General features: G+C 44.9%; 1 protein-coding gene across 1 annotated transcript in view; it reads left to right on the top strand.

Moving 5' to 3' along the window:
- The window catches only part of LOC144828412 (uncharacterized), a 2,343,931-nt gene that overhangs the window by 964,159 nt on the left and 1,356,021 nt on the right, over nucleotides 1-23,751 (top strand). Inside the window, exon 11 of the mRNA XM_078686536.1 lies at nucleotides 20,178-20,204. Within this exon, the coding sequence (XP_078542662.1) occupies nucleotides 20,195-20,204 (10 nt within the window). The 5' untranslated portion in view covers nucleotides 20,178-20,194. The remainder of the gene's footprint in view (nucleotides 1-20,177; nucleotides 20,205-23,751) is intronic.

Genomic DNA, 23,751 nt, shown 5'->3' with positions numbered 1-23,751 from the left:
GCTCTTGAAATTTGAGTGGTACTTCCACCTCCTCGAAAGGAGTGTAATTTTCAGGAGGTTCCTCTATTTTGTAATAGTGGAAGTACTTTGTTACAGGATTTGCTGCTGGAAAATGTATCCATGAATAGTATACCTCTGTCTGCCGATATTCGTGTGCCTCAATTACGAATATGACTGTGCCACCTCTAGGTGTCAGTCCGTTTTCTATAAGTTTTAAGGTTATAGATTTCCTTTTGATGACCGGGATGAGTATTATATCCGGGTCTGCGTCTTGCATGGTAGCATCAGCTGCCGCGAGTTCAGTTGCTAATCTAACTGCCTCTCTTTCTTCATCACTGTCTACCATTTTACTGACAGGATGGTTATTTTTTGTTTGTTTGCAGATCAGGTTTCTTATGGAAACAAAGATTAGATGCACAATATTTTGGAACAGTGTATCCTTCAACGTTGACTTATACCAAGAACCATACATAGGAGTTCCCTCCTGCGAGGTCTGGCGGATATAACCTTTCACCCACTCCAGACGTCTTTGGAGTATTATGGGAAAAGGGGTCTGAGTGAGAAAGCACGACTGAGTTACTCTAAATGTCTTACGTTAGTTTTATCGCCCTTTCCAAACGCGTTGGGCGCCATGTAGTGTAGTTCCTATCATCCCAATAGGCTCTGCGCATTGGAATAATACCTACAGCAGTAAAGGCCTAGGCCAGACGTTAACTAGGTCTACTACTGTCGATACTAGACTTAAAGTTTTGGGTTTTGCCAGCTAGCTCAGAGTTCACTAGAAACTTTCTCGAATGTTCAGGAAGGACTTAACTTCCCTGATTAGACAAGAAGGGATTTAGTTTCTGACAACCATAGAACATGACAACTTTGCTCTCCCCTAATCAAGAGTATATCTCGAGAGTCGTGTGAACAAAAGGCAATTTATTTTACTCAGTCAGTACGTGCATTCTTAGTCTCATCAGATTGTAGAGAAAAGGAAGAGACGGGCGTGTTCAATAAAAAGGTGTTATTTATTGATCAGTCTCTTTTCTCATACAAGAGAAATGGATCGATATTATTGCAATACTTATAGCTAAGTAAAGTGCATACATTAAAAGCAATAGTATAAAATAATACTGTAAAAACATTGATATGGTTTCTAAGCCATAAGAAGTTTTAAAATGAATAAAATATATTACATACACATATACATTTGACTAAACGTACTCAACTGGTGTTTCTAAATACGCCTACCCCGTGTACCTGACCTAAGCCTAATACGTGGGCGGGAATAGAAAGTTACAGTTTAAGTTAAGTTTGTTTTTGCCAAGTAAATAACTAAAGAATTCTCTGTGAGGGGTTATTCAGTTCTGTACCTGGAATCTAGGTTGAATGAGGGATGGTATCTCTCTCTCTGGTCTCGATATTCCAGGCTGCCTGCGAGGGCTACCCGGAAGCGCCGGTGCTGGATCTCTCGGCAGGAGAAATCAGCGCGTCTCGTTCTCAGCGCGTCAGGAAGGCGAGGCTGTGCCAGCGGGGTCTGCTCTGCTCTGGGCTTCGGCAAGTATGGCTGCTCCGTCTCGTCACCACCACGTGTGTTTGCATAGGGCAATATCGGTAATATTTATACCTTTAAGGTGCCGAGATTGACGTAAGGATGGACATAGATACGTCAATAAGGATGTCATACGACTTGCTCGTTAGCACATTCTTTTGCTGAAGTTCTCGGTGAAATCAAAACAATGGCCGCAGGGTTTTGCCCAGGTTGTCATAGGTTTGATTTGTTATGAGAACTCCGTATGCCTTATCAGGGGCTGGAGGAATATCGCTTGTCTAATTAGATCGCAAGCCTTATGACCTAATCAGATAACACGTTCCTGTGCCGTAGTGTGACTGCGTCAGATAACGGTATCTGCATCATGGGGGTTTTCTGCCTCATGGGCTGACTGTTAGTTAACTTGTTGGTTTGTTTAACCAGAATAGGGTCAGGAATAGGGGGATCGATTCAGAACCTATAGGAATACATCACAGTAGTAACGACTTGCGTTGTAATGGCACCATTGTAAATGCACTGCGGTGTAAACACCGCGTTGTAAACGTTGTTTACCGTTACATGATGCCCAAATCCAAGCAATAGATGATGACCATTCAGAATGGTCCACATTATCTGTTTGCGTGTCTGGATATATTTCTGAGACCTACATAGCCTGTTGCTAAGGCAAGCAGGCAGAATGCAGTAACCTGGAAATGTATTCTTTTGTGCAAGCCTTGCAATGTGTTGCAGTACAGAGAGCCTACTGGCAGGCAATGTGCAAGCTGTCTATCAGCACTGTCACATGAGCTCAACCAATGATTATTCATTTGTCTACAATTTCTATCATCAATGAATTATCACAATGTCAAGTTATACAAAATGGATGCCACCATTGTTATCTAAACCTAGTTTCCACAATAGGAACCCATGTTAAGAGATTTTCGGCCTAAAATGTTCTGTGTTGAACTGATGTCTGTAAGGAGAAAAGAGAACTAAACTGCAAACTATAAAAAGTCTTACCCTGTATTGTAATATTCCTATGTGTGGTATCTAGGAATACCACTCCCAGTACTCACAGTTATCCAAAAGTAACTAAAACGAATTCTGAAAGTAATTACTGTGTAATTCACATCTTAAAGGGATACAAACCTGTAACAACTACAAATCCATCCTCAATTGCATTTTCAACTTAAAGTATATCTTACCTACCTGTATCGAATCCTGCTTGTTTCTAGAAATAAAATACAAGCATATCTTTTTATACTTTCCCAAGTTGGTCAGGATTCTGTCTCTAAGTGTGTTCCATCAGTCTTGATTGAGTGAACAAAATGAATGCTTAACACACCCTATGGATAAGCCTAACTGCTTCCCACACTACCACAAAGAGAGCTATTAGTACTTGCCTTTTTTAGCCTCTGCTATACCTTTGGGGACTCCATGGATTCTGTGCACACTATACCTTACTTTGGTATAGTATAGACAGAGCCACCTTCCTACATCCATGGTACCAATTCCACTGGTTTCTATGATGGCGATGATGACCGCGACTGGAAAAGTCACTACTCCATCACATCACCACCCTTCTATGGTGATTACCCTCTCTCTTCTGCCCAACAAGATATTTTATTTCTATGCCAGCAAACCCACACTGAACAGGTTTCTAGCCTCTACAGAGCACAAGAAACATCCATTGGCACCAGAGACAAAAGGATGGATGCTGGTCGTAGAAAAGTCTGCGGAAGGCGGCACTAATCCTCAAATTGGCAAATGATTATGCTGCTCTTGGCAGGTGTCTGGAATCAGTTCAGAGGGACATAGGGCTAGCAGGCCTTACTGGGCCAAACCATGAGGATTAAGGCCTTTTACTCCTGATTTTCCAAGAACCTTCCTACTATGGATCCTGAGCAGCTGGACCAAGTACCCCTTCAGCACTTGACTCTCATTGGTAGCGCATGTCAAGCAGTCCAAGACTTCTCAGGTGAAGGGTCAACACCGGGGGATGGACACAGATCCACAGCTCAAAAGATGATCAGCAGCAGCAATACATAATTATCCAGTCAAATACTTGCTTTTATATAAAAAAGGAGTATTTATATACCAACACAAAGTAAGATATGACATTCTCAAACAAAACACACATTCCCCTGAGATCAGGGTTCTAGTGTTTTGTAGATGGGTTCATGAGTCACAGTCTCCGCTCGATAATAGCAGTGACGTATTCCCCTTTCACTGTAGGCATCATTTAGGTTAAGTCCACTAGTAGTCCAAGTGTCAGGAGTCCCACTCGAAGTCTTTATTTAATGTCAAAAGTGATCCAGCGCCGAGCACTACATGGCAGGCAAATTCTGTCAGGGCCATCCGGCCTGTAAATCAGTCCTAACAACACTAGCACAATCTGAGTCTCTGAAAGTAACACGTTAGTTATAGATTCCTTACCTTACAATTAACCCCAAGTGTCAGACTGGATCCGGAAAGTTTTTCGTCACGTCGGAAGGTGTCTTCGGTCGGCTCCACATTCGTTGTTGGCGTCATGCCACCAGGATTACATCCTGGCAGCTACTTAGACGCCGCCCTCGCGCGCTGACATCAATTCTTTATTTTTCAGCGCCAGCCTGCGCAGATCTGGGAAGAGCAGTACCTCCAGTCACTTTTTTACTGACTTTTTTATTGACTTTGTCGACTTCTTTTTCAAGTTTTCCACTCCTGATGCATGAGGGATGTCCTGCTTCAAGGCATGCGGTTCCTGTAATTGACTGTTGTCGGTGACGGATCCGCACCGCATGTGCATCTATTGCCTGGAGCGCGACCACGACCCCGAACCCAAGTCATGCTCCAACTGCTGGTCCATGGTGCCGAAAGATTTGCGGTAACGGTACCGAAAGCTGCTGGAGTGCCGGTAGTCAGCTCTGTGCCGTTCGAGGTCCCGGTCGCGAGGGAGGTCGAGGGACGGCCGCGGAGCCACCACCATTCGTCCAAGTCATCGAAGTCTTCGCACTCAGGGTCGAAGCATAAGAAAAAGTAAAAAAAGCATTGTCGCTCTCCGATTTCTCCTCGTCGGTCGGCCAACCTGATGAGAGATGCGGGTAGTGCCCCTCCCGCGGCTCCTCGCGCAGAACCCGAAGAGTCGACTCTGCTTTTCTCTCCCTTCCCGGGACCCGGAGCGACTCCCGCCCACCTTCCTATGTTGTTAGAGCGGGGTCATAACATCTTTGGGCAGCCCGAACCCGCTGGCACGCCTTCGGGCCCCGCAGACTCAGTTGGGAGGCCTTGGGCTCCTCCACCAACAGCCACGGTCCAGCGCCGCCGGCCCCCCTTGGATCCAGGACTGGATCTGGATCAAAGCCAGTTGACCTGATTACACCTCCACTGATGCCACTTCCTCCAGCACCAATACCGCATTCGACACTGGTCGGCCCCCTGGCCGGCGTCAATCCGGGCCTCCATCCTGACGTGGACCAAGAGCCGGACCGGCGTTACGAGGGGTTTTTGTGCCCCTGTTCACTCCTGCGGTCCCTTTTCAACCTGAATGGCACCCAGAGGATGAGGAGGAGGACTGGGAGGGGTCAGGTGACTCTCTGACCGACCAGTTAGATGAACAGGACTGGAGAGAGGAACTGGTGGATGCCTGTAGTCTCGACACCACCCCTGACCTTGGCATGTAATCTCCTCCTACTATGGCTACGGAGGAGGGTGCGTCGTACGCAGTGGTGTTGCATAGGGCGGCCGAGGCTCTTAAACATGAGCTTCCTACGGTGGTGGTCAGGACTAACCTCCTGATGGAGGTGCTTCAGCCGGCTGCGGGCCCTTCGGAGCCCCTGCTGCCGTTTAATTAGGCCCTCACTAAAGTCCTTTTGGGCACGTGGTCCAGGCCCAACACCGCCGACTCTCTGGGCAGGACCATTTCAACATTAGTAGCGCTACGATGCTACGCCTGGATGAGATCGACTGGCATTTCGGGGGATGTCCAGAACACCTTAATGGACATGCCCTTTGATGGCCGTCGCCTTTTTGGTGACAAAGCAGACAACGCCCTAGAGTGTTTCAAGGACTCACAGGCTACGGCCAAGTCCTTGGGCCTCTCCACCCACCCTGCGCAGTCAGCTTTTTACCCTGCTGCGACCTGCCCAGAGCCACAGGCCGCAGCTACAAGTTACCCAACCTTTGCGCGGGAAACATCACTTACAACAAAACTTTTACAACGCACTACCATTACAACGCGGTCATTACAACGCAAACCATTACAACGCATTGCGCTGGGGGGCGCTCTAGAATAGGGAATAGGTTAATTTACTATCCAATAACCTTCCCTAGTGTCCACGGGGACTGGAGTTGGAATAGTAAATTAAACTATTCACTATCCAACACCCAAAAGCGCTATGCGTTGTAATGGTATGCGATGTAAAAACCGCGTTGTAAAGGCATGCGATGTAAAAGCATGCGTTGTAACGTCATACATCCCCTTTGCGCAGCCGGGGATGTGGGATCAACCGTCGTGCTTCTGGGGGTCTGCGGGCGGGCCTTTCCACCACCCCTCCCCCTCCCTCTGCAGCAGCCTCCAAACCTTTCTAGTCTGACATTTCAGGCCCATCAAACACCAGTGGGAAGCAGGATTCGCCATCAACTCCCCCACTGGTGCACCATCACATCAGACAGGTGGGTTTTGCAGATAGTCCGAAGGGGCTACTTCCTCCCCTTCGAGGCTACCCCTCCAGCCATGCCACGGCAGTACCACCGCTTGACAGAGGATCAATTGGCCCTTCTCCAGCAGGAAGTTATGGCACGTTTGGCCAAGGGAGCCATCAAGCACATTCCTGTCCCAGAAGTAGGTTTTGGATGTTATACCCACGACTTTCTGTTACCCAAGAAGGACAAGGACCTGCGTCCTATCTTGAATCGTAGGAACATCAAGCGCTTCCTCCGGAAGGAGAATTTCAAGATGTTGACACTTGCTCAGGTCTTGTCTGCCCTCGGCCCGGAAGACTGGATGGTAGCGTTGGACTTGCAGGACGCTTAATTTCACATCCCTGTCCGGCTTGCGCACCGGCGTTACCTGCGGTTCACGGTTGGCCACAAGCATTTTCAGTTTACTGTGCTCCCCTTTGACCTTACCAGCGCCCCTCGGGTGTTCACGAAAGTGATCGCCGTGGTCGCAGCTTCTCTGCATAGATCAGGGAATTCAGTCTTTCCCTATCTCGACGACTGGTTGTTGAAGGCGGACTTGCCCCAGGCAGTCGTCTCCCACCTCCAGACTATAGCCTACCTCCTGCATTCACTGGTGTTCTCCATCAATGTGCGTAAGTCACACCTGATTCCCTGTCCAAAGCTCCTCTTTATTGGAGCGGGTCTGGACATGACGCGGTTTCGGGTCTCTCCTCCCGAACAGCGAGTCCGGGCTATTCAGGCTATGATTTCGATCTTTCAGCCTCTATTCCGGGTTTCAGTCAGAATGGCCCTGAGGCTGCTGGGCCTCATGGCCTCCTACATCCTGCTGGTCAATCATGCCAGGTGGCACATGCAGGCTCTGCAGTGGGACCAGAAGTTCCAGTGGGCGCAGCATCAGGGGAATCTGTCCGATTGCGTTCAGATCTCGGAAGGCACTGCACAACAATTGCAGTGGGAGCTTACGAGCCAGGATTGAGTCAACAGCAGATCCCTCTCTCTTCCCCAACCAGACCACACAGTGGTGACGGACGCCTCCCTTCTGGGATGGGGCGGTCACATGGGAGAAGCAGAGATCAGAGGCCTCTGGTCTCCAGCGGAGTCCAAGCTCCACATCAACCTTCTGGAGCTCCGGGCGATTCGTCTTGCACTCAAAGCATTCCTTCCCTCTGTCTGGGGAAGAGTAGTGCAGGTGTTCGCGGACAACACCACAGCCATGTGGTACTGCAACAAACAGGGCGGGTGGGGTCATGGTTCCTATGTCAGGATGGTCTCCGCCTCTGGACATGGCTGGAACATCAGGGCATATCCCTGGTGGTTCAACACCTGGCAGGTACACTGAACACCAGGGCCCACAAACTCTGCCGCAGGTGCTTGAAGGCTGCCAGTTATTATGCTGCTCGTCACGTTCGCATTGAACAAATCCAGATTTTAAAATCACAATGTAAATCGTCTTCATTTTGCCTTCGGAAGTACACTCCGTGGTCTCTTTATTCACTTCAGTATTTACCTATACATTGGAAGCAACATTCATTTGCTGGATGAATTATAGATTTGAATCGTGATGCTTTGCTAGTGCACATCCTTTTGAATATTATCCGAAATCATTATTTGGATACCTTGGATACCGTATATTTGTTGTCCCTATATTCTTCGACTTACTTAACCTTTAGCCCTGAAGAAGTTCCTTTGCCAATAAAGAACGAAACGCGTTGGCTGTTTGCTGTTTTTAACAATTTCAGTAATAAAAAAGAACAATGTAACTTATTTGTTGGCTTTGATTTACTTTCGCTGAGTGTACCATCCTTATTTGTGAATTTCACATGATGGATCACGAATGGCGTCTTCACTCGGAGGTGGTGCAAGGTCTCTTTCGACAGTGGGGAGAGCCTTGGTTAGATCTATTTGCCACTGAAGAGAATATGCAATGTCAGCAATTCTATGCGTGGGAATTTCCAAGACGGCACTCACTAGCCGACGATTTTCGTTGCGTGTGAAGTTGCGGTCTGTTGTACGCCTTTCCACCTATACCACTTCTGCCCAGAGTGCTGAAGAAGATCAGGCAAGACTGGGCTCAAGTCATTCTTGTGGCTCCGGATTGGGCACGAAGAGTCTGGTATCCCGAACTGTTCATCAGCGTAATCAATCCTCCGACCTGTCTTCCTCTTCGGGAGGATCTTCTGTCGCAGCAGCAGGGGACGATCCTCCATCCGAACCTGTCCAGCATCCACCTGCTTGTATGGAGATTGCCACAGTCGACATCATTCGACCTGCCTCCAGAAATCTGCAATGTCATTCTGGCAGCCAGGCAGCCCTCCACTAAGACGGTATACGCCTGCTGGTGGAACAAATTTGTGGCATGTGTACGGTAAAGGCTGTGGATAATCTGTCTGCCACTCTTTCTGAAGTTCTTTTGTTCCTTCTTTCTTTGGCCCAGCAGGGCTCTGCTGTGGGCATTATCAAAGGCTATCTCTCTTGACTCTCAAAACTGCTTTCCTACTGGCCATCACATCTGCCAGACGGGTGAGTGAGCTCCAGGTGCTTTCTTCTAAGCATCCTTTTCTATCTGTGCATCAGGACAAAGTTGTCCTCAGGAGTCGTCCATCTTTTCTACTCAAGGTAATCACTGCCTTCCACATCGGGCAGACCATCACCTTGCCCACCTTTTTTCCGCCTCCGCATCCTTCAAATGAGGAAGAGAGGCTCCACTTTCTGGATCCAAAACGTGTGCTTTCCTTTTATTTGGATCGCACCAGCTCTTTGTTGGGTACGTGGGCACCAAGAAAGGTTAGACCGTACACAAACGAACTATCTCCAGATGGGTCATTTTGTTTAGCAAAGCCTGCTATTCTTTGGCAAAGAAGGAGTCTCCAGTGGGGCTGCGTGCCCATTCCACAAGGGCGACGCGGCAACCACTGCTCTGGAACAAGGCGTTCCTCTGCATGGCATCTGTCAGGCAGCTACGTGGGCTTCGGTGCACTTTTACGAAGCACTACTGTCTTAACAGTCAAGTCAGGAGAAATGGCTTTTTTGACCGTTCTGTTCTCCAGGACTTTCTGGTGTGATCTTGGTTTTTCAGACACACCTGGGGGTTGGTATTGTTGGGGTATCTATTCTAAGGTAAGGAATCTATAACTAACGTGTTTCTTTCAGATGAACAAGTTACTTACCTTTGGTAACTGTATATCTGTAAGAAACATTAGTTAGTTATAAATTCCTTACTGCCCCGCCCATCATCCCCGTTCTGTGAACTGATTTCTAAGGTTACGGTTATCCTTTCACGGCCCTAGTTTTGTGCACCAGTGGTCAGAGTCTTGCATGGCTCTGTCTTTCTGGCACGGAAAGTCGTGTGTAGAACTGATGTCAGCGCGTGGGGGCGGCGTCTAAGTAGCTGCATCAATGTCATCCCAGCAACACAACGCCAACGACGAACACGGAACCGACCAACAACACCTTCCGACGCGCAGAGGTACTGCTGACGAAAAACTTTCCAGATCCAGTCTGACGTCTGGGGGCAATTCTAAGGTAAGGAATCTATAACTAACTAATGTTTCTTACAGATATATTGTTACCGAAGGTAAGTAATTTGTTCAATTGAAGTCTCCAAGCATACTCCCTTCACTGGTACTGAAACTGCACGGACTGCCTCCAGTAAGTTGCTCTCTCGTCACCCAGAAGAGGGAGCGGTTGAGTGTGCTCTACTTCCTTATACATGGTCCTGTGGAGGCTGCGACCAGGGGGTTCTTGGTACTGGCCTGATGCTTGTACGTTTCTTTGGATTCTACCAATCCTTGGGCAGGGTTCTGGTGCAGGTCCTCCGTCAGGGTTTGGGGCAACACAGGTCACCATGGTGGCCTCCTCCCTGAGACAACCTCAATCAAACCCCGCTTCTTGCCTCGTTTTGGTGCCTTGTCCCCCCGGTGGACAAGGTCTCCATCCTCATACTGCACACAGGCAATGGCCTGCTTGGCACTGCAGCAATCTTCTTGGTGGCCCCACCGGGCATACAGGCTTACGGGAAACAACCCGATTGGTGCAGCATCCATCTTCTTGCACCTCACTACATGGATCCAATTTCCTGGCTCCCCCTCTAGACCAACCTTCCTCTAATGCTCTCACTGCGCATACTAGACAGGACAGGCATGCAATGGTGCTCCAGGCTTAAGCGACAGATGTTCTTGGATTCCCATAGTGATATCCCCTTACTCAGCTGTGAAACTTGCAGGCCTTGACCCCCAGTCCTGGTCACAGACAGATGTTTCCAGAGCTTCTACTCCTCGCACAGTCTGACTGGCTGCTTTACTGCTGACAATTTTGGGGGCCACAAGCTCTCGTTCCCAGAGTCCATATTCAGAAATAATATATGATTTAGAGTCTGATTCTTTGAAGTTTATGTTGGGAACCTGCTTCCCTTAGAAGTGCATTCTCCTCTGCCCTGCCCTTCCTTCAGAAAGCAGTCTGTTACAGCAAAAGCGTCTGTAAATCTGATAGCCTCACAACACAGTCAATGTGAGTGACTGGATGGTCACACCTTGATGTCAGCCACAGTGATATATCTTTCCAAAACAAGCGCAGGGCCTCATCCCTGCTCTTCATTATTCTCTTTTGAGCCCCTATCTCCTTCCCGAGAGTTGGCCAGCCCCTTCTCAGTAGCCTCTCTAAATCAAAGAGTTCCCTTGAAGTATACTGAAGAGCCTGACTCTCCCTTTCTCCAGTGTGTCCCACAAAGCTCACAGGAATACAACAACATACAAATCTGAATGGGAGGACCTTCTAATGTTCATCCGGTAAACCCTTGGCCCTGCAAAATGAAACCCAGAATCTTCCATGTATTGTACTATTCCCAGGCACCCATACATCCAGCAGATGCATATAGCACACACGTACTGTGCAGCACTAATGTCCAAACAGATATAGCAAAGTGTGAGTTAACCTCATAGCAGCAGAACTTTAAGTCAGTGAGCCTGTAGGCCTCACCCCAGGTAAAGAGATAAAATGGGGCCTGTTCATTTCTACTGATCACTACACGGTATGTTGTCACCACCACACTTGTGCTGTTTATCCCCGGGCAAAGGCGGGAGTCTTTAACACTGTGAGGGTAGCACGTTGGACGCTCCTCCCTGTTCCAAGCGATGGCAGCCCATGAGGCAGGTCTATGTCATGATGTATACACATGATCTGTGTTTGCCCACTTCCTCGAGCTAAAAGCAGGTCATGTATCTCATAGGCCTTTCCACCCAACCGCATACACAAACGGTTGTAGTACAGATGGACAATACAAACACCATGTACTATTTAAAAAGCAGGAAGGAAGACATTTCTATATGCTTTTCATCTACTGCACTGAAAACGTCAATTCTAACAAACCCACTTGACCATGATCCTGATAACTCTGGTTTGGCCAAGCAATTGTGATTTCCAGAACTTTGAATCTCACAAGAAACTGCCATTCAACCACAATGGTGGGAGGGAAAGTATTTCATCTCCATTTAAAATCTTTGAATTTGGCGGCGTGGGTCTTGAAGTCATACAAAATGGACACTTAGATTTACCACCAGACTGTATACAAATGTCCAAGGAAGTGTGCCTAAGGAAGGTGAGAACTAAAAGAAAAAAATTCACACAAAAAAGAGACGGAGAAAGAAGATAAATAAAAAGGGAAAAGGAGTGAAATAAAGAAAAAGGAGAGAAAAAAAGATAGAAATGATGGAAGAAAAAGAAGTAGGGCAGAAAGTTTGAGGGGAATATGGAAGAGAAAGGAAAGAAGGAAGGGAGGAGTGTAGAAAGGAAGGAGGAAAAGAAGAAAGGGTTGAAGGAAAGGATTTAGGAAAGAAGGGAAAGGAATTAAGATGTATAAAAGGAAGAAATAAAACAAATTAGATGGGAAAAGAAAAAAAAGCAGAGGAAAGAATAAGAAATGGAGCATAAATGATAGGAAGCAGAAAGTGAGCTGAAAGAAGAAAAAAGCAGAAAAAAGAAAGAAATAGGTAGGAAGAAAAAAAGAAAAAATCAGATCCAAGAAAGGAAGAAAAGCACAACAATAAAAAAGAAAGACAACACAGCTGAAAATATGAACAAAGGCAGAGAAACAGAAGAAAAGACAGAAAGTGAAAGGTGAAGCAGAAAGAAAGAACATAAAGGAAAGGAGTAGAGAATTAAAGACATGGGATGAAAAAAATTAGAGAAAGCAAGTAAAAATCAAGAATCAATGAAAAGTAAGACAGTAAAAAGGTAGAAAAAAAGGAAACGGAAAGGAAAGAAGGAGAGAAAGGAAACAAGCATTGGCATAACCAATAGGTCTCGCTTTTGGGACCTTATAAGTATTTAGTTATGCAGCACAATATCCTTGGTACAACAACATCAACTGTTGCATGGCTAACACTTTTAAGGTCCCAAAGGCGAGACCTATTGGCTATGCCAATGCTTGTTTATACTGGAATCACAGTCAGTAATGCAGTCCAAGATTACAAGTACTCACGCTAATAATAAAGGCATTGCATTAATGAACCATAAACATAAGTTCAAACAGCATTAACACATGTACCCAAATATTACCGTATCTGCAAACAATGCCATTCTCTGATCAAAAATGTGTTACTGTAAACTGGCAGCCAAAGGATTTGTGCTGAATGGGGTTGGGTCTACTTGTCCCAAGGACAAAATAAACATGAAAAGGTGTTGCCCTTGGCCCCAAAACTTTTTTTTAGGAACCTAATGCTGTATATCATACTTGTGCTATGTAAAGTCTGCACAGGTGGCTACGCTGATTGCCCTTACCAGAGCCTGCTGAACCTCAAAAGTGCAGCGAGTCACTATTTGCACTGACCACCAGTATGGGTTTAGCATTGTGCACACTTTCGGCCAGTTGTGGTTGCATCAAGGATGTTTTTTACATCAGCCGGCACCCCTATCTGGAATGGGCTGTATATTTCAAATTTGTTAGATGCTTTGCAAATGTCAAAAGATATTACTGTGGTAAAGTGTGCTGCACACATGAGTGGTAGAGGCAACCGTTATGCTGACAAGATTTCCTGATTTCACATTCCAGTCCAACACCTTCAACTTATTTGGAGAGACTATATCCAACATGTTACTGAATACTGTACATACGTTCAGTGAGTTGAGAGAACTGCAACATGCTGCCCCAGAGTGAGAGAAAGACAAATGGGAAAGGATGGGATGTATGAAGGATGCTGGTGACATTTGGGTGTGCAGCAAGGAAAAACTGCTTCTTCCTGATTCCCTCCTGCTTGCATGGTCCAACCGATGTGGGCAGAGATGGAATGGTGTCTATCTTCTGATTGTATTGTTATAACCCTTATTTCAGATCAGTGACAGAAAATGTTTGTCAACGCTGTGTTACCTGTCAAAAACAGAATGTTTGGAAGAGGGTTGCAGTGACCATGAGCAATGAGCCACATTAGAAAGTCTGATGGTCCCTTCAACCATCAACTTTGTGGAGATGCTCTGATGTAACCAATTCGCGGGCCTGTTCTCATGATGGGTTGAGGCATATCCCACCAGAAGATTTGACAGCCTAACATTCGCCAAACTACAGCTGCTGGAGTTGATATCGCGATTCGGGGTGCCAGTTCATCTTGAATCGGATAAATAAACTCACTCCAAGCATGAGATAATGCAATTTCAGTGTACAGTTTTAGGGATTGACCAGAGATTCTACTGTAGATACAGACCTGAGGCATCAGGGGTTGTAGAGAGGCTGAACATGCCACACAAAGTTAAACTAAACTGGCTAAAGCCTGTGGCTCCACACTGCTGAAGTACACCCAATGCCCTTCCTTTGGTAAGACAACTGGATTGTCACCTCATGAGTTGCTGATGGGGAGAGCTATTCAAATTCCTTCTGTTCCTGCAGCTGCTCTTGTGAATATCACAGATGACCTGGTCCTTGAGCACTGTAAGTGATTCTCTGATGTGGTGTTTTCTGCCTCTCATCAGGTCAACACCACTATTCCAGCTGTCTGAGGGTCCCCAGGGCATGACCTGAACCCTGGTGATTTGATCCACATCAACAAACATGTCTGCAATTCCTGTTTTGAGGAGCGCTGGAGAGGGCCTTACCAGGTGATCTAAGTCACCAATACAGCTTTAAAGGTTGCTGATCTGTGAAACTGGGTTGTATGACGTTACAACGCATGCTTTTACCCAGCATGACGTTACAAAACTAGTTTTTACAAAGACTTGCTTTAGGGGTGCGCTGAAGTTTGGAATAGTAAATTTACAATTCCAACTCAAGTCTGTGCAACAGTAGGGAAGGTGTTGGAATTAGATCCAACAACTTATACCCCTACAGCAAGCCATTTTGTTGAAATGGCATGCGGGGTAAAAGCATGCGTTGTAAGGCATGCGTTATAGCAGTTGTTTACCGTGGAACTGGATACCCTACTGAGAGGTCTAGGCATGAAGAGGAAGAAGCAAAGTCAACATCCACTAATTACTTGAGTCACCCCAGGTTTGAGGTGTCTGAGGCAGTTAGAGAGTTAGGGCAACTGTCAGATGATGATAGCTCCTTTAGGCCTCAAGTTGACACAAAGTAAAAATCCCTGTAGCTTTAGAAATAGGGTAGAGGCAATAGTATAATACCTAGAGGAGTAACCTTTGTATCTGAGATTTCCTTGATCTGATTCAAGTTAATATGCTGAAAAATGTTGCTTACAAGCCTGACAGAAGCAATTTATGTTTCCATGACTGTTGGATATCTATTTGTTGTGTGGAGATATCCCTCATATTCCGATCAACTCTACTCTTGAACCTGCAGTTTGACCTTCCCCACCTAACGTATTCCACAGCGTGAGTGTTTGCATATTTACAATGTATATTATCAAATGTTAGCTGAATATGTGAAAGTCATGGAAGTGGAAGATTGCTTTGTTTGCTCCTATCTTCCAGCTTCAGCAGCCTATGGAGCAGCATATTTTCACTTACCTTTGTCATACTCCTTCTCCTCTTCCGTTTTCCTAAATCGTTTCTATCATCAGGATTCTATCAAACGGTTTTATTCTAACTTTGATGATCCATTAGAAGATATGCCAATTGTCAGTGATAAAAATCTTCATTTATGGGCTACTAAACATGTTTCTAGCTCTTACAAAAGATTTTGATCGAGGGATCAGCGTGAATATATGATGAAATTCTTTACTCCCATGACTAACACAAGTATCACTCACCTCAGCATGAATGATGTAAGAGGGAAAATGAACCAAGATAAGAGGGTGTTTATAGACTAATTAAATGAGAGGGTAAGGATCGAAGAAAGAGGAGAAAGGAAGACCAGTGCAGAACACATAATTGGGGAAGGTGAAGAGACTCTAAAAAAACCTCTCCCTAGATTAAACACTGAGGTCACTAGCAGGGGACCTCTATGCATCATACGGCACCCAGAGGTAAATGAGACAGTCGAAAAGCTAGGATCGAGCAAATGTGAACACAACTATTTAGTTAAGGGAAAAAGCTTTTCAAACCGAGATGTGAGCATAAAAGGGATCTATTATGTATGTGCTAAGTCAGCTTATTTCCAAATACCACACAATTGGACAAGTAGTTATTATGCAGCATTAGTTTTCTCCAGGCTTTATCATACTAATGAGTTATGCTTTCCTTTTGAGCAATACATAAGGGGTGGTAAACAGATCCTTATTGTTATTTTTGAAACGCTCATACCATATATGTGAGCGGCATTGAACAATGTAAAGATTAGAAAGGTGTCCACCCTAGTTGACCGGCTTGACACTAACATTTCAGGCACTCTAACATGGAAAAATAAAGACATGCTTGCAATGAGAGATATCATTATGCAAAATCACCTTGCACTGGATTTATTCCTCATGAAGAAAGGTGGAGTTTGCAAGGTCATTCACGCTCTGGAGTTCTGTGTCTAAGTACCGTGCGTAGGTAAGCAGCCTGACAGCTATATTACTAACATTATGAATATAATGCATAAATTAACTGAGTTAGAAGAGTCAGGTGCCTGGGGTGGCAAATCTGTGTCAATTTTCATTTAGAACTGTACTGAGTTGTCTTTACTTATGATTTGTTTCCTTCACTGCTGAATTTACCTATGTAATGTTCTATGTAAACTGCCTAATAATTATTGGTATAAAGCTTTGAAATGACAACCGTTTGCCTATCATCCTTACAATAATGTTTATCACCTGCTACTGAGCTTAATCGATTAGACAGAAGTGATGGCTCCAGTTGGGGATCACCAAAGTCCATATCAGGACTGCACCACTCCCTGTCCTAGCTGTTAGAACGTCCAAGGAGTTGGATTTTAGGACAAGTTTGCACACTGACACAAGTCTACATTTGATGATGTACAGCTTACATAAAAAACAAAGTACTCTTAACACCCTTAGCAACTTGAAACACAATTGTACCTTATCACACATTATCTCCAATTGCGAAAAGGGTCTTACTCTAGCCTGTTTGTTGCTGCATTGCGATATTTTACTCTGGGTATATAATGCGAAAAGCAAACTAATTGTACCATAACTGAAATAAGAAACCATGATGGAATCAACTACTCACATGAGTTATCAGGTTACACAGGAATTTCAATTCGGCCACTATGGTTATCAATCCTGGAAAGGCGAGCGCCCAAATAAATTGGGGAAGCGAGTCGAGTACCGAGAAACAGTAAAAACTGCAGTATCTTAGTTCCTACCAAAATTAAAATACGTTTATACATAGAGGGCATACTGATATATGCTATATAGTTCACGGTAAACAAGAAAACAGGAAACAACGTATTCAATATACAAGGTACAAGATTGGAAATTTTCTGACAACCCCACATGCAGCAGAGGCCCATGCCAACTTTACTTGTTGAATACAATCAAACGCACCTAAGAGGTATGAATATGAATCATTCAGGGGACACTGGATCATCACTCGTTTCTTTCATTACATGTTGGTGCTTGTATTTTTCATTATATGTTGGTGCAAGAAAGAAAGAAAGAAAGAAAGAAAGGAGATTTACTAGATGAGTCAGTTGTTCATAGCCGACACAGTATAGCTTTAATTCTTTCCATATCCCAGTACAGTCCGATTCATTGCGGGGCTACAAATAGCTCTGAAAATAGCCGAAATAGGTGCAGGTTATTTCACCTTTATCCTGCAAGATGAGTTTGGAAGGACCCCCAAGAATATTATTTATAAAAATGTTTTAGAGCCAACGTCCGAGTGGGGTAGTTTACTGTGAAATAGTAATGCATTCACTCTGGATTATGAGTGCATAAATACAATACCTCCGCTAGAAACAATAGTGATACATTATGATCTGACCCTGATGCAAGTCTCAGATGCACGTACCTGTGAGTGGGACAACGAACTCCTGTCACTCTACAACAAACAAACAAAAACATTTACAGATTGCCAGCTGAGCTTCCCAGGACAATAATCGAATGCGGTCATTTAACTGACTAGCCAATAACTGAACTCGCTGCGCTTGATCTACGTACAAAGCTAGAGCGAGAAGAAGGTGTTTGCGAGGATAGCGATGGAGAGTAGATGACCGAGACTTAAATAATTTTGTATGACAAGGTATTGTGGCCAAAGAAAACTAAAAGGTAACGCTCCTCGTTTATGTTTCTAGAATGTCTATAATACCCATATGAGGATGTTTGTTTAAATGAATCGTAAAATCTGTTAACATAACAAACATATAAACTGTTTTCTCCAAATAGAATTTAATTTTGAAGATATTTTGTAGTGTTCTGGGTGCACGCAGGTATCAGTTCTCACACGAAATAACCCATTTTATGATGGAATGGTATGTTGACTTCCTGCATCCAGATCCAAGCAAATACATTTGCCCTTTTTCTATTTCTACATTACCTTTGAGATTGATAGACGCGGGTAAGTAAGCTGCAACATTGTTACCATGCATTATCTCCTCGACAGACTGTGCACCCTGTGTTATCATACCAAGAATTGACCACGTGGCAGTAAAAGTAACGCCGTACAGCCGTGAAAGCGAAAGTCACTGCAATCGCGATCACTCTAAAAGCGAAAGTGATCGCGATCACAATGACACGCTAAACCACGCTAGGGATGCACGTGCAGCAGCGCCCGCGCTTGTGTCGTGACAGTAAGCTGGTTGCCGCTTTGGTAGCCCTTTTAAAAGCAGCTACTAAATGTCTCGGCCAGACAGCGCATGCTCTGGATCAGGCGAGACCTAAAAAAGAAAGAAGCTGGGAAAGAAAAACAAAACAAATATTTACAGAAGAGAAAATCCTGCACTCTGATCCTCCCTAGCATCACAAAATGATCTGCACAATCTTTTAAAGTGCTTGCTTAGCAAAACAGAAGCTGCATATCAAACCAGCTGACAGGTTGTTATGCAAGAGATATACTAATACAGGCTGCGAGTTACTAGGTCAATCGACCTGTTGGAAACTCTAGTGAAGATAATCAGGTGTTTGTTAAGTTTGTTGGTGCCAAAAATGGAAATGCAGTCCAGAATCAAACTTTCTCCTGATGAATTATCCTCTGCTTTAAGCAATGCTGCTCCTTGGCCAAAAGGGATCCTCTTGAGTGCCTTATAGCTTCTTTCCCTAGGGCATATGCCACAACTACTGCCTTAGATCAGGGCATTCCAGAATAACACATCTGACAAGCAGCCATGTAAGCATTGCCCCACACTATTACCCACACTACTGCATTGATTCACAATTCCTTAGGGAAGGGATTATTCTCCTCTCTTTTCTCTAGAGCCCTTGTAAAATCCACTCTTTAGACCTACCTCCTAGGAAGGGGCATTGCTCTGACTCTGATTCGCAAATGGGGAAATCTACTGTTAGAAGTATCCAGCAGATTAAGTTAGTTACCTTCAAGGTAACTCTACCTGAAAATTCCTCACCACCCTCCCGCCTCCCCTTTATACCGCACAGATTTTCAGGATTTAATAAGGGTCTTTGTTAGACTTAGCAGACAGCCATCTACCATTAAACTTGTCTGCTATTTTTCATAGCTTTGGCATGTAAAGAAATTATGATTTACCCGATGTCTACTTGCTGCAATGGCACTTTTATGCGGCTCTGTCTTGCCATGTTCGGACGTGGGTTGAAGTTGCAACATAGGCCAATGGCTCCACCTGTTGCTATTGCATGAGTTTCATGATCCAGTTTAGTGCGTAGGGAGATTCACAAGGTGAGGAATCGCTAAGGGCCCGATTACAAGTTTGGCGGTGCGACGCCTGGTCTGCACTGCCGCCGCACCATCAACCCATGGTGAGTCCGCCTGCCAGATTAAAAGTTTCCTCCTGTCTGGTGGCTTTTTTATGGCATTCCCACAGCTGTGCTCTAAAAACAGACAACGGAATGGAAATATCCCCAAAAATTCCTGCAGGCCATGGACTGAAATGTCCATGCTGTGCAGGAACTGGTGTGAATGCACACAGGGGAGTACATATTGTGCCTCCCTGTGTGCATCCACAGGGCGCAGTGGCACAGTGGACTCTGTAGGACCCTCTTTGTTTCCTCTGTGCCAGGGTTTTCATGTAGGAGCAACCGCCAGGAAAACCATGGCAGAGAGGAAACTCCTAATATGCTTGGCGGGACCGTGTCAGTGGCACCAAGCATATTGATGCCCTAAACTGCTGCAACACCGCCGGGGAATGGTGGTTCCCTGGCAGCTGCGGCAGGCTGTTTCTATCCCACCTCTCAACTTATAATCGGGTGGTGGGGAGACCACCATCACCACGAACCTGGTGGTCCTCGGATCGTCAGACTCGTAATCAGCTAAGTAACGAATCTTCAGTTAGAGTATCCACCAGAAATAGCCTTACTGGAGGTAAGTAACGCATTGTTTGTTGCTTTAAATCCATTGCATCCTAGGCCATGAAAGTTTATTAAACGGGGCTCAGACAGCCTTCTGGCCAAGGGATAGGATTTGTGTTGCATTTAAGAAACTGTTTGCAGAAGGATATATTTTGTTTGAAATATGCAGTATCACTTTTAAACGTGTTATTTACTCTCTACAGGTTCCCCCAAGAAAAGTATGAAACCAGGTAAGTCACTGGCCTGTTTAAATATTGGTTCCGGGCCCCTACAGTATAATGTGTGCACTCTTGATTAGTGGAAATTATTTATATTTTTATTTTCCACGTGTTTTCCAAAGAAAAGTGTTTTATGAGAACGTGTGATGCCGTACTTGAGACTGTTGGGTTAGAGTAGAGAGTACAGCAATACTGGGAGGAAACGATTACGTCCAATATTCTACAGTGCATGTTATTCAAAACTGTTGAACCATGTCCTCTTTTGTTGTAAAGAGTTCCAACTCTAAAGTACACTGCACTGTTGGAAATGTAATTTGATGAGACGTGTTCTTTTCGGTGCCATTGGGTTCTCTCTGTTATTAATAAAGTGTAGAAACTCTCTGTCCATGTGCGGGATCCTGGAACATACCCGAAAATGTTTTTTTCCAATTAACCAAAGAAATAGAAAAACAATGCCTGACAACATTCACTGTTTTAATTGAACTAATTCCCTGCTTACACAGGACATTTGTATAATACACCACTTAGAGAAGAGCTCACAAAATAAAGCAGAAATTGTGCCCCAGTCCTGGGATTTTGCTCTCTGCAGCACACATATACTTTGGACTCCATGAAGTACAATTTGAAGCTTGTAAGGTGTGAGCTGTTCTGCTCTGCTTGCTGTAGCTTTTGTACAGGAAAATTTCGTGTTGTTTCTGGTGCCCTTCATTTTATGGTAGTTGTCTTGCTTGTTCTCGCTGGCGCTTCAAATACTACTTTTCATGCTCCTGCTTAAAGTGTTGTATCAAAAGAGTTCGGTGTCGCGGTTCCCTGCTTATTTATTTGGTTTTATCAGTGAGGTCAAGGTGCTCAGAAGTCTACTTACCCTGAGGCCGCCCTAGTACAGAATTGTATTGCATGTCTTGTGTGCTGGGAGTCTCCGAGTTCTGGTAATTTTCCCTATTGCTGCTCACAGTGTCGCATTGGGGTCACAATTAGTCCCGGGAACCTCTTAAAAAGTGACCCACATTCCCGGATTTCACCCATTTATAAAACAGCATTTGGCTAGTCTCATTGGGCTCATGTTCGATAAACTACATATTTTAACGCTCGTAGAGCCAGAAACATTGGTGAAAGCTAGAAACACTACCTTTTGGCTGGGCAGGCGAGGTGAAATAAAGTGGCCCAAAGGCCACAACTCACAATGTGGCTATATTTGCCAGCTGTCCATTTTTTAACCAGCTTAACTGGTAACTTAATATCCTGGTCGCAGGAAAATGATGAAAATCTTCTAATGCTGGTATTTCTCCTCTGATCAATATGTACTTTAAAAAATAAACATAAGATTAACAGAGTTTAAAATGTGGTCTAAATCTACTTTAATGACCCATGACAGATAGTTGAAATAAAAACTAAACAAAGGCAGAAACCCCATGTGTAGAAGGACATATTTATTATTGTATAAAGAATCCTCTTTTATTATTATTCCAGCCATTGCAGACTCTTAAAACATGAGCAAGAAGCAGGTTATTTTTTATTGTCGTTTTAGCGTGAACTCAGGCCAACGGCAGCGTTTTTATGAGCACCAGTCACATTACAGAAGATCAAATACATTTTTATTTTAGGCACTGCAATCAGCCAAGCAACGAATATCCATATGTTGGGGTGGGAAAATGGTCCCGAACAAAAAATTATGGCTATGGGATCTAGCCTACTGCAAGAAACAACTTGAAACTTATGCAGAAGAAGTACCTGAAGCCTCACAGCCAAAAGATTTTTGGGCCCCTCACGTAACATACCTGTTAAGTGCAAACGCAGATGCAACTGAATAATATACAAACTCTCAGCAGTTGGGACTCAGAAATCATTGCTAAATAAGTTTAAGATAAAGGTGGAATAATGCTCAACCATGCAAAAAACACTGTAATGTGCATTCAACTGTATTGTATCTTGTTATGCAAACTCAATAAAAAAAAAAAAATGTTTAGGCCTTGGGCAATTAAGTCATTTGCCCAGAATCACAGAATGTTGAGCTGAGGCTGGGACTCAAACCTATTTCCAAATTCAGCAGCTCTGACCCAAACATTACATCCTCTCAAGTTTTCTCTCCGTGAAAGATGCCTCACAGCGAGGCCTATGCAAGCATACCACCCCCCACACACACTTTAGGCCTGAAAGACTCTGGCGCTGAGGTGCCAAGAACAGGCCCTAGGCAGTCCCCTTTAATTACTCTTCCACCTCCCCAGCCAAGTATAGCTGCTGCTGCTCAAGGGGAGCTGAGCTGATAATGGCCCAAATGCCAGAAAACCTGCTCCCAGCCAGAAGCCTCAGTTTAACAGCACAGCAGGCAAGTGAGACACTGCTTGAGTGTCTGCTCCGACCCCACTAGGCCAAGCTAAAGTCTGCAGTGGTCAGAATACTGACAGAGTAGCGTTGCTGCAAGCTACCGCCTCTGAGCCTTCCTGCCCATGATGCTGGCTCCAGACTACAGTGACCGGGCGGGGAAGAGACAATAAGGCTCTGTGGGCGGGTTGATAGAGAAACCGGCCCATAGGTGACTCTTAGGCACTGGCCGATTGGCCAATGCCCGACTGCCCGCCTTCTCAATCCAATGCTGCCTGCTTCAAATGACTGGATCTGGGTTTCAACGGGTGGAGTCAGTCCACCATAGGACTGTAGGGACTCTGGGCCAGATGTAGGTCGGTCGGTAACGGCCGAAAATCGGTATTTTCGGCCGTTACCGACCGGAAAATCAGAATTGGTATGTAGGGCCCAGAATTTTACAGATTCGGTAAATTTACCGATCGGTAAATTTACCGAATCTGTAAAATACCGAATCGGTATTTATACCGACTCGGTATTTTTGATATGTAGGTGGGACTCTTCTGAGTCCCACAACCCTTACCGATTCTGTATTTTACCATCAAATATATTTGATGGTAAAATACTGATTCAGGTGTGCATGCACATGTGTGCATGCACACCTGTGCCATATGACAGGCAGACCTGCCCTTAGGGCAAGTATGCCTGCCACATGGCCCCCGAATCTTTTTTGGGGGTGCTAGAGGGTGTCAAAGTGACACCCCCTGCACCCTTGTCAAAATCTGTATTTACCGATTCGGTAAATACCGACCGGTAATGCCCCATTCATTCCTATGGGCTTCAAAGCCCATAGGAATGAATGGGCCATTACCGGTCGGTATTTACCGAATCGGTAAATACAGATATTTACCGATTCGGTAGAAGGAACATCTGGATGTTCCTACATCTCAACCCCTTAGATTTACCGATTTTTAATTACCGAATCGGTATGATTCGGTAATTAAAAATCGGTAAATCTATTTTACCTACATCGGGCCCCCTGTGCATACTCGCACCTCCTCAATTAAAGCAGGATGGCTGTCACTCATTCTTAACACTCAGGACCGTTATGCGGACATGGCAATCCCAGGTCGAGAAATAGCTCAATGTCCGAAGCAACTTCCTTTGTGTCAGTGTAGTTGCTATTTCGTGAGTTTGTTCTTGCAGAACAAAATATTTTGCCAAATGGGGGCATCAAACATTGCAGCTGCTCAGCCAA

The sequence above is a fragment of the Lissotriton helveticus genome, chromosome 4_1, assembly GCF_964261635.1.
Source record: "Lissotriton helveticus chromosome 4_1, aLisHel1.1, whole genome shotgun sequence".
NCBI classification, from domain to species: domain Eukaryota; kingdom Metazoa; phylum Chordata; class Amphibia; order Caudata; family Salamandridae; genus Lissotriton; species Lissotriton helveticus.
This window is presented reverse-complemented; position numbering and strand designations above follow the sequence as displayed.